Source organism: Carettochelys insculpta, chromosome 1 (genome assembly GCF_033958435.1).
Source record: "Carettochelys insculpta isolate YL-2023 chromosome 1, ASM3395843v1, whole genome shotgun sequence".
Lineage (NCBI taxonomy): Eukaryota > Metazoa > Chordata > Testudines > Carettochelyidae > Carettochelys > Carettochelys insculpta.
The window spans coordinates 312,085,768-312,100,322 of NC_134137.1; the positions used below are offsets into that span (position 1 = coordinate 312,085,768).

The 14,555-nt window shown below is 47.0% G+C and overlaps 1 protein-coding gene across 3 annotated transcripts in view; it reads left to right on the forward strand.

The window, feature by feature from the left end:
* The window catches only part of CPM (carboxypeptidase M), a 75,689-nt gene that overhangs the window by 38,192 nt on the left and 22,942 nt on the right, over positions 1-14,555 (forward strand). For 2 of the 3 annotated variants that reach the window (XM_075013143.1, XM_075013153.1), the window contains one exon: positions 14,203-14,375. In XM_075013143.1, the coding sequence (XP_074869244.1) occupies positions 14,203-14,375 (173 nt within the window). Of the gene's footprint in view, positions 1-914; positions 1,110-14,202; positions 14,376-14,555 lie in introns of all 3 variants that reach the window. The other variant, XM_075013163.1, reaches the window with a different exon arrangement.

Here is a 14,555-nt window from a genome sequence, read left to right on the forward strand (position 1 = left end):
TCTCTTGCATCAGTTAATGCCCGTTTGAATTCGCTGACGTGGAGGAACCTTTACATGTTATCCAGAATGAGGATGCCCAGAGATTTTAATGTAATTAGGAATGAGTCATAGATTTAACAACCTCTCTGGAAAAGAACTGTTTTATTAGTAGTAATAGCTATAACCAAGTGAGGCCAAAAGTGAGCAGTGTTTAGTTAATGAAGACAGCATTGGTGACCATGGGTAAAATGCAATACTCGGGCCTGCCGACAGAGGGGGCAAAGAGGGTAACTGCCCTGTGGTCTGGCAACACTAAAGGGCCAGGACCTTCTAGCTGTCATCGCTTCTTGGCAGTCACTCAATAACGAGTAGGGCGTCTTCATGTCGCCCTCCTATTTGAGAGTCCATTGATGGCTGATCAATCCAATTCTGGAATCTCAGGTCTTATCACAGAAGAGGCAGATGTTGGAGGGGCCTGGGTGGTTTTTGATGCTCTTTTCTTCTTCTCCCCCTCTCCTGATCTGCACTGTAGCGAGACCTCTCAAATTGTGCCACCCCCTCATGGTGCACTGCTCTCCACCGGGCCAGGTCCCTCTTCACAGGGCAAGGTTGTTCTTCACTGGTCCTGGTCAAGGTTCTCCCAAGTGTCAACACCAATGCTCCTGTGTCCTTCCTCCAACTCAGAAAACAGAATCTGTTTTGGCAGGCGCTGATCAGACATCTGAACCACATGACCAGTCCAATGAAGTTGTTGATGAATGACGGTGGCTTCAATGATGGTCATGTTCGACTCTTCCAGGATGCTAATGCCATCGCTACTGTAACAGCAGAGACAGCCAGAATCCTGGGCCTTTTTAAAGCACTGCTGGACCGCAGCGCACTTCAGGCAGTGCTGGGGTTGGAGGGTGTTTAAGGTGCCTTACGTTTTCCCTCAGCATCAAGCCACCTCACTGATGTAGGTCTCCAATATGACAAGGACTGCAATAGACTGAGGGCACGTGTGGCAAAGACACACTAAATCAAGCTGTGTGGGGTTGGCAGTTGAACCCTGTACTCCCCACTGTCACAAGGAATAAGGGGGGTCATCAGGAGACATGCTCCCATCGACCTTCCCTGGTGAAGACAGTCAGGTAAGTCAATTTCCAATACATCAATTGCAGCTACACAATTGCCGTAGGTAAAATTGCCTATCTGAAACCAACTTTCAGATCTAGTGTAGACCTGCCCTCATTCTATATGTTGATGGTAGGGAAATGACCCAAGATGTGGAAAGCACAAGTTCAGGATCCTGTTTTGCCTGATTCCGAGTGATCTGGGATGAAAAACTCAATTCTGAATCTAGTAGGTTACTGCTTGAACTGTCATGCATCATTTCCCTTCTCTACCCCTACCCCACTAATTCCTTTCTAAATTAAAAAACGTAGGGTGCGACCCAAAGCCAGCTGTTTCAATGATTCCATTTTTACAAAAACATTTGAAGTTTCTTTGTCTGTTCCGGTGCAGAAGGAAAACAAATTTTGAAATCTCAGTCATGACTGTATGTTGGAATTGTGTTTCTCCAGTCAGCTGATAATTTACACAATTAAAAAGGGATCCCAGTTACACCACAGTATTCAGCTTCTCCCATTGTTTTATTAACACTGCTAAGTGTTTCCTGCTTGGGCGTTTCTACCCCACACACCAGTTAATCTGAACATATAGCAATAGTGTAGCCAGGGCCTCAGGTGAAAGCTCCCTCTTCCTCATTCTTTTATTGCAGTTTACAATCATTTTCCTTCCATTACCACAATCTTATTCTTTTTGTTACAAGAAACTGGGCTCTTGATCAGTGTTGGACTAGCCTGAGTGAAAGAACATATCTGTCATGTTGGCTTCTTGATATGTCACAAAAAGTTAATCTCTGTATAATGAAAATAATTTATAATTAAAGAAGCTTCTAGACAGGACATGGATGACCTGGTGGTTGTGTGGGTGGCATTTTGGTTGGTTATGTTCAATACTGAGTTTTAGTGAGGTAAAAAAACCCTGTCAAGGCAAACCTTTCTATCTACCCACCTCTGCAGTTCATGTGTTCTGTATCCCCAGATTTTCTTTTAGGCCAGTGGTGAGCAAACTTTTTATGTCAGGTCGTTCTTTTCATCTCTGGAATTTGCAGGGCACCCCCAACCTGACTAATGTAATCCAATCCCACTGAAATTTTTATTACGTTCATATGAAAAACAAAAAACTTTTTTTGGCACATGTAAGAAAATAAGTATGTAGAACATAAAAACGCCCTTAATCAGTGTATAAATGTGAATACACCTACATAAAAATAGTAACTTATTTCAGCATTTTTAATGAGCTGGATGAGCCTGACATCCAGCGGCTGGTTTGTGCTGTCTGCCCCTTATGAAATTGCCCATCCCCCACTTTGCACACCCCTGGTTTACACCGTTGTCATAATCACATATTTTGATGCTTCCCAGGGATTTTCACAAGTGTAGGTCTCCTAACTCTTGATGACTGTAGGTAGGTGTGGAAGCCACATCTGTCAGAGTTCCAAGAAACAGTTGATTAAAGCGGACCTGCTGAGTCACAGTAAGAACAAAACCCCAAGAAAGTGCTACAAGGAACCACGTGAAAACTGATGTGCAGATTGTCTCTACTGTGCACACTAGGATGAAAAAAGGAGGGAGAAAAGATGCTGAGAAGAGTTTTCAGAAGATGCGTACAATTATTGAGTGGACTGTGTTTTCCTGTCTGCTAGGTTTCCAGCTCAAGCCTAAGTTAAATGACTTCATGTGATATATGTGCCAATGAGCAGCCTAACACACAAGTGTTCACTCTGTGACTAGGAAAAAAGCCAAGAGCAATATGATTGTTTGTTTTTTACTTTGGAAATCTTCAAAGTCCATTCAACAGAACATGACATTTTAAAAAGGCAGATTAACATTTTTCCATAGCATACAGAGTGCTTTTAATCAGTCTCAAATTACTTCCTTTTCCTCCTCTTACCCCCACACTCTGTATTCTTTTTTCTAAACCATCACTTCCTTAAATTAACTAAGGGGATTGACCAGTTCTACTTGGTACGACTACTAGCACTACAACAGGCTTTGATATTTCTTTCAGTGGCAAAAACAAGGAACACACAGACTGCTCATCAAGTTCAGTAGCGCTACAGTTTTGTTATTAAGTGCCAAATAGCATCAGGTTGCCACAGCTGGGTACCAGCCAATAGGGAAATGGATTTGTACAGATACAAGTTTTAAGCCTGCTATGGCTCATTCAAGTATAAACTGAGCAAAGTGGGGTATATTTGGCCAGTTTAGGCTTGATATCATAGTCGAGGGCAACTGCACATGTAATCTTCCTTCATGATGCACCAAGCACCCCTACTCTAGGTTCCTGGTTCTTCAGGAATCACCTCTCTTTGGTAAAAATCCATGTCTCTCTTCTTCTGTAATAACAAAACAAACCAGCAGTCATGTAGCACTTTAAAGACTAACTAAATAATTTATTCAGTGATGAGCTTTCATGGGCAGACCCACTTCCTCAGATCAATAGCATTTCTAGTACAATTATATGGGACAGAGGTCCAAAAAATATAAAATAAAACCTGACATATCAGATACATGGAACTAAAATGGGGGACAAGAGGGAGAGATACAAGTGTCTTGCCTGAGATCATTATGAGTACCAAAGAAAGGGAAAGCGTCCTTGTAATGCATGAAATAATTGCTCTCTCTATTGAGACCAAGAGTTAATGTATTGAATTTGAGCATGAACTCCAGTTCACGCATCTCCCTTTGTAATTGGCTGTTAAAGTCTCTTTGTTGTAGGACGCATAGCCTCGGGTCTTTAACAGAATGGCCCACTCCACTGAAATGCCCACTGACCGGCTTATCTGTATTAAGGTTCCTAATAGTCTGCTCTGTGCCCTTCATTCTTTGGCAAAGAGTTTGCCCAGTTTGTCCAATGTACATAGTAAAGGGGCATTGCTGGCACATGATGGCATATATAACATTGGCTGAGGTATGGGAGAATGAGCCCCTGATCTTGAAATTAACGTGGTTAGGTCCAGTGGTGGTATCTCCAGAAATATGTGGACAAAGTTGGCAACAGGGTTTGTTGCAATGAAAGGTTTCAGGATTAGTGTTACTGTGGTATGGCCTGTGGTTCCTAGTGAGAAGTTTCATTAGGTTAGGAGGTTGTCTATAGGAGAGAACAGGCCTCTAAGCTAGGGCCTTCCAGAGTGTAGCATCATGATTTAGAACAGGTTGTAGGTTTTTGGTAAAGCGCTGCAGGGGTTTGAGCTGGGGTCTGTAGGTGATGACAAGTGGTGTTCTGTTATTGACCTCCTTGGGCCTATTTTGAAGTAGCTGGTTTCTGAGTATTCGTCTGGTCCTGTCAAATTGTTTTTTGTTTGTTTGTTTGTTTTTAACTTCTCCCAGTGGGTAATTAAGTTTCATGAATGCTTGGTAGCAGTGCTGGTCAGTTTCATGGCTCCTCCCCTCCCCTACCCCCCCAAGCTGCAGGGACCTGGGAATCAAGCAGCAGGGTGAGTGCTGCCAGCAGTGGGGGTGCAGCAGGGCCCCGGGGAAGGGTGCAGAATGTGTGGCTTAGGGAACTGTGGGATAGGTTTCCACAATGCACTGCCGCAGCAGTCGATGTTTGGCCATTCAGTGTGCCAGCACTAATACCACTTTGTGGGGAAGTGAGGATACTCCAAATCAAATTTATAAAATCCAGTGTTATAAAATCAAATTTAATAAAATCTAATTTAACTGGTGGTGTAGACATAGCCTAACTTCTGTTGACAGATTGCTGTAGTGTAGATGTAGCATTTGTGTATATCTCTCGTATTAGTGCTTAGAAACAGTGATTCCTGGGTCACAATCCAAGGCCTCCAGTGGGAATCAGTGATGTTTTAATGAGCTTGTGCATTGCCCAGTATAGCCAGTCCAGTGCAGGCAGCTGGTGATCTGGAAGTAGGAAGGAATCCCTATCCTGGGACAGCTTTCCTGGGGTCTTCTTTTTTATCTTTGTCACCTTGCATCTGGACTGTGGCGGTATGGCGCATGTAAAATCATCAGCTCTTGTAACATTCCTTCTCTCATGGAACACTGTAGTGTTTCCTCTGCAAAACTACACTGAGTACAACAGATATGTCCCCCTTATAGAATAGCAAGCAAATTCAAGGTCTCATTCCCTATCTGCAACGTGCTTGGTGACTGGGCCCACAAGATTTAAAAGAAAACGTTGAAAGCTCTGGATTGAAAATTGCAGTTGTCAACTCCACTCAGAATGAAAGTGAAGCTCACCTGTGCAGGAGACTGCTTTCTTCAGGGCCAATTGGAGATAAACTACATAGCAGATCCCAAGAGAAAAAAGGACTACACACCTCACCATTTTCCAATCTATGTGCAAAGTACATTTTTTCACCTTAGCCTTCTAACAGCTACAGAGAAGAGTGTAGCTTTTAAAAATTTAAAACTCTGCCAAAATATTACAGGCACAAAATTCTCCCTGGGTGAGCAGATGAGAGAACACATCACGTGTGACAGATATTAGTTACACCACTTTATGCACAAGTGGAAGGTTTTTGTACTGTGGCAGCTACAACTGCATGCGAACCCGGATAGAAAGATTTAAAATGATTCCTAGGCATGTCTTGTTTCATGTATGATTTACAGACTGTGTTAAGCATCAACAGAATGTTCTGGGCTCTCAAGAATAGTATTGGCATGCAGATAATCTTTCATACATGGGAAGGAGTAACCTTGGCCCATAGCTCCATCCTTCCAAGTAAATAGGGAGAAATTAGTACAGAAAGGGAAAAAAGGAACAAAATGGACACAGCAGCTGGAAACCGAATAAATTACACCTAGCTGTTGTAGAGAGATGTTTTATAGTGTTCTTCTTCGAGTAGTGCTCATGTGGGTGCTCTGCTCTGGGTGTCAGTATGTCCCTGCACTGGTGCTTGGAGATTCTTCGATAGCTGTGGTTTCACGTGCTGCATGTGTGCAATAGCACCTCCTTGTGCTGTCATGCGCACAGCACAGGTCCCTCAGTTCCTTCTCTATCGTTCTTGGCCTCAGACAGAGCTTTGTGCGCATTCCCTCTGTCTCTCACTCTCACTGAAAAGCGAGTGAGTGAGTTAGTGTTTGTTCTTCCCTTATCCAAGTTATTTTTCTTGTTAAAGTTAAAAAACAAAAAAAAACCCAAAAAAATTAGTTAGGCTTAATGTTAGAATTAGTTACTGCGTTATCACCACCAGGCTTCAAATGATGTGCAATGTCCAGGGAAGCCATGCCTGCCTCTGATGGCCACACAATCCTGCATTAAGTGCCTGGGTGAGGGTCACCAAACCAAATCCTGCCCTCATGGTGCGGGCCAGGAAGGACTGAGTCAGTAGGCTTCACACTTACCTGTACAACAAGTCCCTCCAACCACCCGCCCCGGAGCAGCCCTCCACCTAAAAACCAGCACGGGAGACCAAGGGTAAGGACTCTGCATGTCCCTCTTCATTGGTTGGCACCCCAACCGCCAACATGGGTCCTTACCTAGCACGTTGTTGGCCTCTGGCACCATCCTCACAAGCCGTGCCACTTGAAAAGTCTGCCGCAATGTCCCCAGCACCATCTAAGATGGCACTGCTCATGGCGACACTCACGGAGCCAAGCCACCAGCATTCGGTGCCTCTGAAACAATTGACACCCCTGGCTTTGACCACTTCTACTCCCAGGCATAAGAAGTCATCAAAAACTAGACCCCAACGTCAGTGCCGGAAATGGAGCACAAACAGCACCGCTCCAAGTCCCCATGCCGCTCACACAAGGCACAGGTCCAGAGACAAAGCAGTGCCCCACTCTCTTGCAGCACTGGACAAGGCATTGAAGTGACACTGGGACACAGCCTCGCGTAAGCCTCTGTCACCAGCACACACAGACTTGCTGCCAAGGGCGTACACGGCACTGGTCCCGGCACTGTCCAGCTTGCTGCACCGTATGTCCCTAGTGCTGCCTCCATCTCTGTGTTCATCTGGATGTTTGGGGTTCTTGCATGGCTCAGGGGACCAGCCATCCACCCCAGGAGGGGGCAGCTCTGACTGAAGGAGTGTCTTTTCATTGCAGCTCTCCAATGCCATGCACTCCAACTGGGAAGATGTGCTGCCTACAATGGCTTATCCACAGCCACCCCCACCATGGTTTGCGCACCAGTATCCATATCCACAAAAGCCCACTCTTCACTAGTTGCCCTGCTCCCATGCTCTGCCAGCTGTGTCCAGGGACCTCCCTGTGTCACCACAGCCCACCACGTCAGTGCTATATCCTCCCCCATTGCAGCACTCTGAGGCAGGGGACTTCCTGTTGGAGGGTGTAGACAGATCCTCACTGCATCTTTCCTCTTCTTCACTTGAAGATGCAGTGATCTCAGTCTTACTTTCCCCTATAGATGACTTATGGACTTTTCAGGAGCTGTTTCAGTGTGTGGCCCAGGACCCACAGGAGGTGCAGTCTTCTCCACGCCCTGCAGCCCCCACCTTCTCCAGAATTCTGCTGCCTATGGACAAAGCAATAATGGACCCCACGAATCTGGCAGATGCCAACATCTAGTCCTCTCACTAACAAGAGGGCCGATAAGAAGTATTTTGTGGTGTCCAAGGACGTGGAGTTCCTATTCACTCATCTGCAACCAAACTTTCTGTTTGTCACTGCTGTCTGTAATAAGTCCAAACCCTTTCATTCCAGTCCTCAGGATAAGATGAGCAAAAAGCAGGACATCGTAGGGTGCAGTTTATTCATTGGACATGTTGCTCCTATGGGCAGTGAACTATGCAGCCATTCTGGCCAACTGTGACCACCTCAGTCATTCTAAACTGCAAAAGTTGTTTCCCTCCGAACAGAGCAGTAACACCCAACCCTCATAAATGACATGCATGAAGAGCATACCATTGCCTGTACAGAACTCCAGTCCACTGTGGATGTGGTAGACACAGCGGCTAGGGTCATGGCCTCCACTGTGGTCATGAAGCGCACTTCGTGGCTGCAACCCTTGATGGTCCCCAAAGACCTTCAGCAGAAGGTGGAGGACCTACCCTTTGACAAACACCTGTTTGCTGCAAAAAAGATGAGGTCCTGCATTTTATGAAAGACTCTTGTACGACACTGTGCAACTCCCCCACCATTCAAACGAGCTCGATACTCCTCCCTAACAGAGGTCACGGAAGCAGTTCCAGCAGCAGCTGCAACACTACAGCTGGTTGTACACTTGCCCCCAACTTCGAAGGGGGCATGTTAATCAGGGTGATGGGAGATTACAGGTAAAGTGCTGCGATGAAGACGCAGCACCTCATTAGGGTAATTCTCCCCTGCAGCAACTTCGAAGTGTCAAAACTTCAAAGTGCCAGCATGCCTGCAGCTGTGGGCCTTTACTCCCCAAAATCTTGGGAGATTACTAATGAAGTGCTGCAGGATTGGCACAGGCCCCAGTGGCACAAGCCTCATGAGCAACACCACCAGCAATTCATGGTGTCCCACCCTCAGCAGCCCATGCAGCAGTTTTGAGGGTTCGGTCGGGAGCCTGAGAGATCTTCCACTCCAGCCGTCTCACAGTCTGGTTGCCCCCCATTCCACCATGGCCTCTTCCCCTTTTTGCATTGCTGGGACACCATTACTTTGGACAAGTGGGTCCTAGAATTAGTGGGCTGCAGGTATTCCATCCCATTTTCTTCCTCCCTGCCCCAACTGTCCCCCTACCCTGTCCCTCTTCAGGAACTCTTCTTATGAGAATCTACTTGAGTAAGAGGTATGGCATCTCCTCTGCCTGGGTGCTGTCAAGCCAGTCCCAGCAGAGATTCAGGGCAGGGGATTCTTCTCCACATACTTCCTAATCCAGAAAAAGAAGGGGGGATGGAGGGCTATGCTGGACCTCCGGACACTCAACAAATACGTTCTCTATTTACATTTCAAGATGGTAACTCTCGTGACCACTATCCTGGCTCTGGACAAAGAAGACTGGCTCTTGGCTATTGACCTCCAGGACGCCTATTTCCACATCACAATCCATCCAGCACACAAGCGCTTCCTTCGTTTTACGGTGGGATCCTGTCACTACCAAGACAGGGTCCTCACTTTTGGGCTGTCATCTGTGCCCAGGGTGTTCTCCAAAATTCTGACAGTCTTTGCCCCCCACCTACAACATCACAGGTGATTATCTTCCCATATCTGGACGATTGTCTCATAAAAGAGCCCTCATTTCTGAATTTCATCCTGGTGATGCGACTGTCTCCCACCATCACAGTGTACGCGTGCCTGAACTTGCTGGGTCATATGGCCACCACCACCTACGTGGTCAAGCGAGCCAGACTGCATACGTGGTGCCTCTAATCCAGCTGGCCAAATGCTATGCCCCAGCCAAGGACTCGCTGTCCAAATCAGTGGCCACCCTGTCCCGTGTTTTCGCCTCCCTTCAGTGGTAAACATGTCTGGACAACGTTCTCACCATGGTGCCGTTCCACTAACTGTCCCCTTCTATTACCCTCACTACAGGTGCCTCCCTTATGGGATGTAGGGCACATTTGGGTTCCCTCGAAGTCCAGGGCAAGTTGTCATCCTTCACTGAGCAAGCACGCCACATAAATCTCCTGGAGTTCTGGGCAGTCTGCTATGCTTGCCAGCAATTCTGTCAGCACCTGACACACAGAACTGTCAACGTCCTCACAGACAACACCACCTGCATGTGTTATGTCATCCATCAGGGCAGGGTTCAGTCTCCGTCCCTGTGTGCAGAAGCCATAAAACGGTGGACTTGGTGCCTTCAGCACCACATCACTCTGGTGGCCACATATCTCCCTGAGGTACCAAACGTGACCACAGATACCCTTGGTTGATGGTTCAGTGATCTCCACAAGTGGGAAATCAACACAATTGCCCTCAGCCACATGTTCCAGCTTTGGGGCCAGCCATACATAGACTTGTTCGTGATCCAAGTCAACCGGAAGTGCCGTCAGTACTGCTTCAGAGCGGGCCTTGGGAGGCAGTCTCTTGGAGACGCTTTCTCCATCAAATGGGATGCGCCCCATCTTTACATATTTCCTCCCCTTCCCTTGATTCACAAGCTTCTGGTCAAAGTCTGACTGGATGGGGCTTGCCTCATCCTGATAGGCGCGGCGTGGCTGAGACAAACTTGGAATCCTTACCTGTACCAGCTGTCAGTGGCAACTGCGTATCCCTTTCCTCCCTGGTGCAACCTTCTGTCTCTGGACTTTGGTCGCATCCTTCACCCTGATCCACTGTAGCTTCACCTTCGCATGTGGCTCCTTCATGATTTCAGGATGCCGAAATCACATGCTCTGAGGGGGTGAAAAGGGTCCTTGTTAACAGTAGATGGGAGTCCACCTGCAAGTCCTACCTCTGCAGATGTATGTGGTTCTCTCAGTGGTTGGGCACGCATCACCCTATGCCTCTTCACACTGTGTATTGTCCTGTCCACCTTGACTATCTGCTGCACCTGTATGAGTCTGGCCTGGTCCTTAGTGCTGTTGGGGTGAATGCTGCCGCATAGGCGCTGTTCCAGTGGGCGGCGGATGGGGTCTCCTTCATCACACATCCAATCACCAAACTTTTTTTTGACAGGTCTGCAAAATGCTTTTTCATTGGCACGTTCTGCAGTCCCCATCTGGGACCTTAACCGTGTGCTCTATTGTCTCATGAAGCCACGCTTTGAACCCCTGGCAACATGTTTCTGGCTCCATCTGTCAGTGAAGGTCTCATTTTTAGTCATCCTCATGTCGGCCAGGAGGGCTGGGGAGCTTGCTGCCCTGATTGCTGAACGTCCTTATGCAGTGTTTACCAAGTACAGTAGACCCCCAACTCACAGAGAGGTTGTGTTCCTGCACAACCCTGCGTAAGTCAAATTTTGTGTTACTCGGCGGAGCCAGGAAACTGACCAGCTCACAAAACTCATCAGTTTCCCCACTTCTATCAGTGTGGGCAGTGGAGAGCTGGTCAGTTTCCCTGCTCCTGTGAGTGATGGGGAGCTAGAGCCTGGCTCCCAGCTCACTGCCTCTCACAGGAGACTGGAGATTGATCCGTGCTGCTGCACTGGTCATTTCCTCAGTTCCCGTCCATGGCGGCAGCCAAGAGTCAGCCTGCCACCTCTGACAGGAGATGCAGCTTGACTCTTGCCTCCCCTGTTAGGAGTGGGGAGGCTGCCGCCCTTGACAATAGCAGGGAAATCACTCCTGTCAGGGACAGCGAGAGTCAGGCTACCGCTCTTGTCGGTGGTGGCAGCCCAGAGTCAGGCTCTCCTCTGCTGCCACTGACAGCAATGGGGGAACTGACCAGCACAGTAGCACTGGTCAGTTTCCTCATTCCTGTGAGTGGCAGGGAGCTGCCTGGCTCCCGGCTGACTGACACTCAGACTTGCATTAACCCGAGATTTGCGCAACATAAGTGCACATATTTCAGGGTTCTACTTTATGGAGTCACTCTTCACCCTCATCCTAAGTTCCCCCCTCAGGTTCTCTCTCCATCCAAGTGGGTCAAGCAGTTCTGTCAGCTGTAATCATTCCTGGGCTCCAAACCCACCTCCAGACTGCCATTACTGCTTGATAGTCACCCAGAGTGGAGCACCCACAGGCACTCTACTGGAAGAAGAACTTACTCACCTTGTGCAGTAATGATGGTTCTTCAAGATGTGTCCCCCTTGGGTGCTCCACTTCTCTCCCTCCTTCCCCTGCTATGGGGACTCCTGCTCTGTTTGCTAGGGCAGAGGAGGAATGGAGGGGCCTGTGCCGCATGCTTGCCAGATAATATGAGGAGGCACTACTGCACATGCACAGCACAGGAAACCATGTCTATAGGAGAATCTCTGAGTACCGGTGCGAGGACCCACCAACACCCAAAGTGGAGCACCCACAGGGACACACACCTTCAAGAATCATTGTTACTACACAAAGTAACTTCCTCAGTATTGGGAGTGTGGGAACTGGAGATGTGCCTTGTAGGTGGATGTTGGGAACAACACATGGCTGTGTACTGCTCTCCAATTTGTTTAATTAAAGATGGGCTTCCCCGTGGAAGAAATAGGATTGTACTGCAGTGGCACATGCCTCCAGCTCCAATTAGGCCACCCAAGTCCACCCTCCCCTTGCCTTGTTGAAGTGGAAGGGAGTATGAAGTCTCATGAAATTAGCATGTCCTTTGGCAAAGAAACGAGCAAAGCCAGGGGACATTTCCTTGCCCATCTCCCACACCCTGTAAACAAGAGTTAATTATTAGGGAGCTGCTGAGTCGGAGTGCATTGATTTTATAGCAACTGGATTCAGGTCCTTATCCAGCTAATCAGGTTCCCTTTGAATTCCTGTATTTGGACACTTGTCATTAAACCTCATTGTGATGCTATCATCAAAACTCATTATCTCTTTTAGTAGTCAAGAGCAAGAAAACTGACAAAGGGGACATTTATTTAACATGTTGATCAACTGATCTGTATTTTTCAACAAAGCTTGCAGCCATCTTATTTCCCTTGACTTCACTGTCCCCAATCTTTCTGCTAAACTGCTTCAACTGTTTTCACTCCTTGATCAACTTCTAGCCTGCATCAGTGGTACTCAGAAAGCAAGAGATCTGCATTATGGGTAATACCCCCTCTCCTCTCCCCGTCCTCTGCTTGGTGATCTCCAAACCATTTAGGCCCACCTCCAGCACAAACAGCAACGTGCAGCTTTAACATCAGCACTAGCATCTCTGAAGGGAGTAATCATCTTCTATTAATAAAAATTTTACGGTATAAACATTCTGAAGAACCTGAACTACAATTTGGCAGAGATCAGTAATATAATTATCTTATTGTGCAAATGATCAGTGTTTTAGTTTTTTCCACATTGAGAACAATTCTGTGCCAGAGACAACTGTGTTTGAAGGTGGTAATTGATAACACACTTCTAATATGAGTTTCCTGATTGGCGTAAACAGGATTTTCCCTCCTGATAATTGCATTAGTCAAAGTATATTGTAAGTTACCACAAAAGCCTTGTTAGGGCATTTTGGCATTAGCCGCAGCACTGTAGTCCCTCATCATGCTGTTAAATACCACCTGTCCATGCACAAGTGCCTGCAACGCTGCACAGATATTCTCATCTTCGTAGTGATTGCTTCGCAGTGACCTCATGGATCCACCGATCTCCTTTACCCATCCCCAATGACTAGTGCATACCTTGCTGACCCACCCACCCACTTCCCACCATGACTGCACGAGGTGGGGGAGTAGGCGTGTGGTGGAACTGACAGTTTCATGGAAGGACTAAGTGGGCTCACCTCCCTCCCAAGCTGGGATTGGACCTCATCCTTTCTGCAAAGAGACACAAAAAAAAAGAAGAAGTTCAGCAACCAAACCAAAGCAAATAGCCAGCTTCCCAGCACAATGTAAAACAGTTCGAGATGCCACGTAAGCGCCTTACCTCTGCATATATCACCAGGCCCACCGTCAATCTGTCAGCAGCTCGGGACTGTTGCTGAAGTTACGGCAATGTGACTGAGAGAATGCAGTAATGTGTAGTCAGTGGCCCTGATAACACAGGCATGCAGCACTGTGCAGACAAGCCATTTGCAGCATTTATGGGAACAGCACATGCATAAGGAGGTGCAAAATACATATACACCCTGGACATTTTACACCTGCCCCCGCAAAGGTCCAAGGCAATATGGGATCAGCTCAGCAATCCACAGCCAAGTGTTGTGTGTAAACGTGTATTGTGTGCACCCAAATACGATAGTAAGAATAGATTGCCTCATGTAATAATGAGGTCCCCTAGCACAGACAACCTTATATCACTGATGGGATGACCATTCTAACATACTAACGTAGTATGCTAATATACTAACAAAGCACAGGTCCCAGACAACACCTATCTGTATGCTTCTTAAACATTGTCCTAGATGGTGCAGTTCCGTTTCCGCTACAGAACCCTTGTCGCTCTGAACTTAAAATCACTTGTTAAAAGGGACCACTTCCCATTCACTCCTTTCTCTTCTGCTAAATGACATTTTATCTTCTCGCAGCCAGGAGCTGTAACAAAGTAACATTGACCACGGGGCATTTGCTTTGCAGTTATGCTTTTGCCACGTCTATATCCTACGGTATTATCTTCATCAGATCAAATAAGCAACATCTTGTGCATCGTCATTTCTTTATGGTGTACTCAAAAAATAAAAACTGTGCTTCTCAATACAGACAGTTGGGAGGGAGCTGCTGCTCCATTTGATAGATTTCCTGGTCACCAATGCTGAGAGCGATCCAGTTGTTAAAAGGCTAATTGATAGCACCCGGATACATATCATGCCATCAATGAACCCCGATGGGTTTGAAGCTGCAACTGTGCCTGACTGTCAGTACTCAAAAGGACGGTAAGGATGTGAGGGAGGGGGCAGAGGAGCATAAGCAGGGAAGTTGTTTTATTAACATTTAGAGATAGCAAGTGTGACCCAGTCACTTGGCTGGATACAATAGCATCAGAGCTACATGAGGGATATGTTTTGGGCCACACAAATGGGGCACAGGGCTTTGCTTTGAAGAAAGATGTTAGA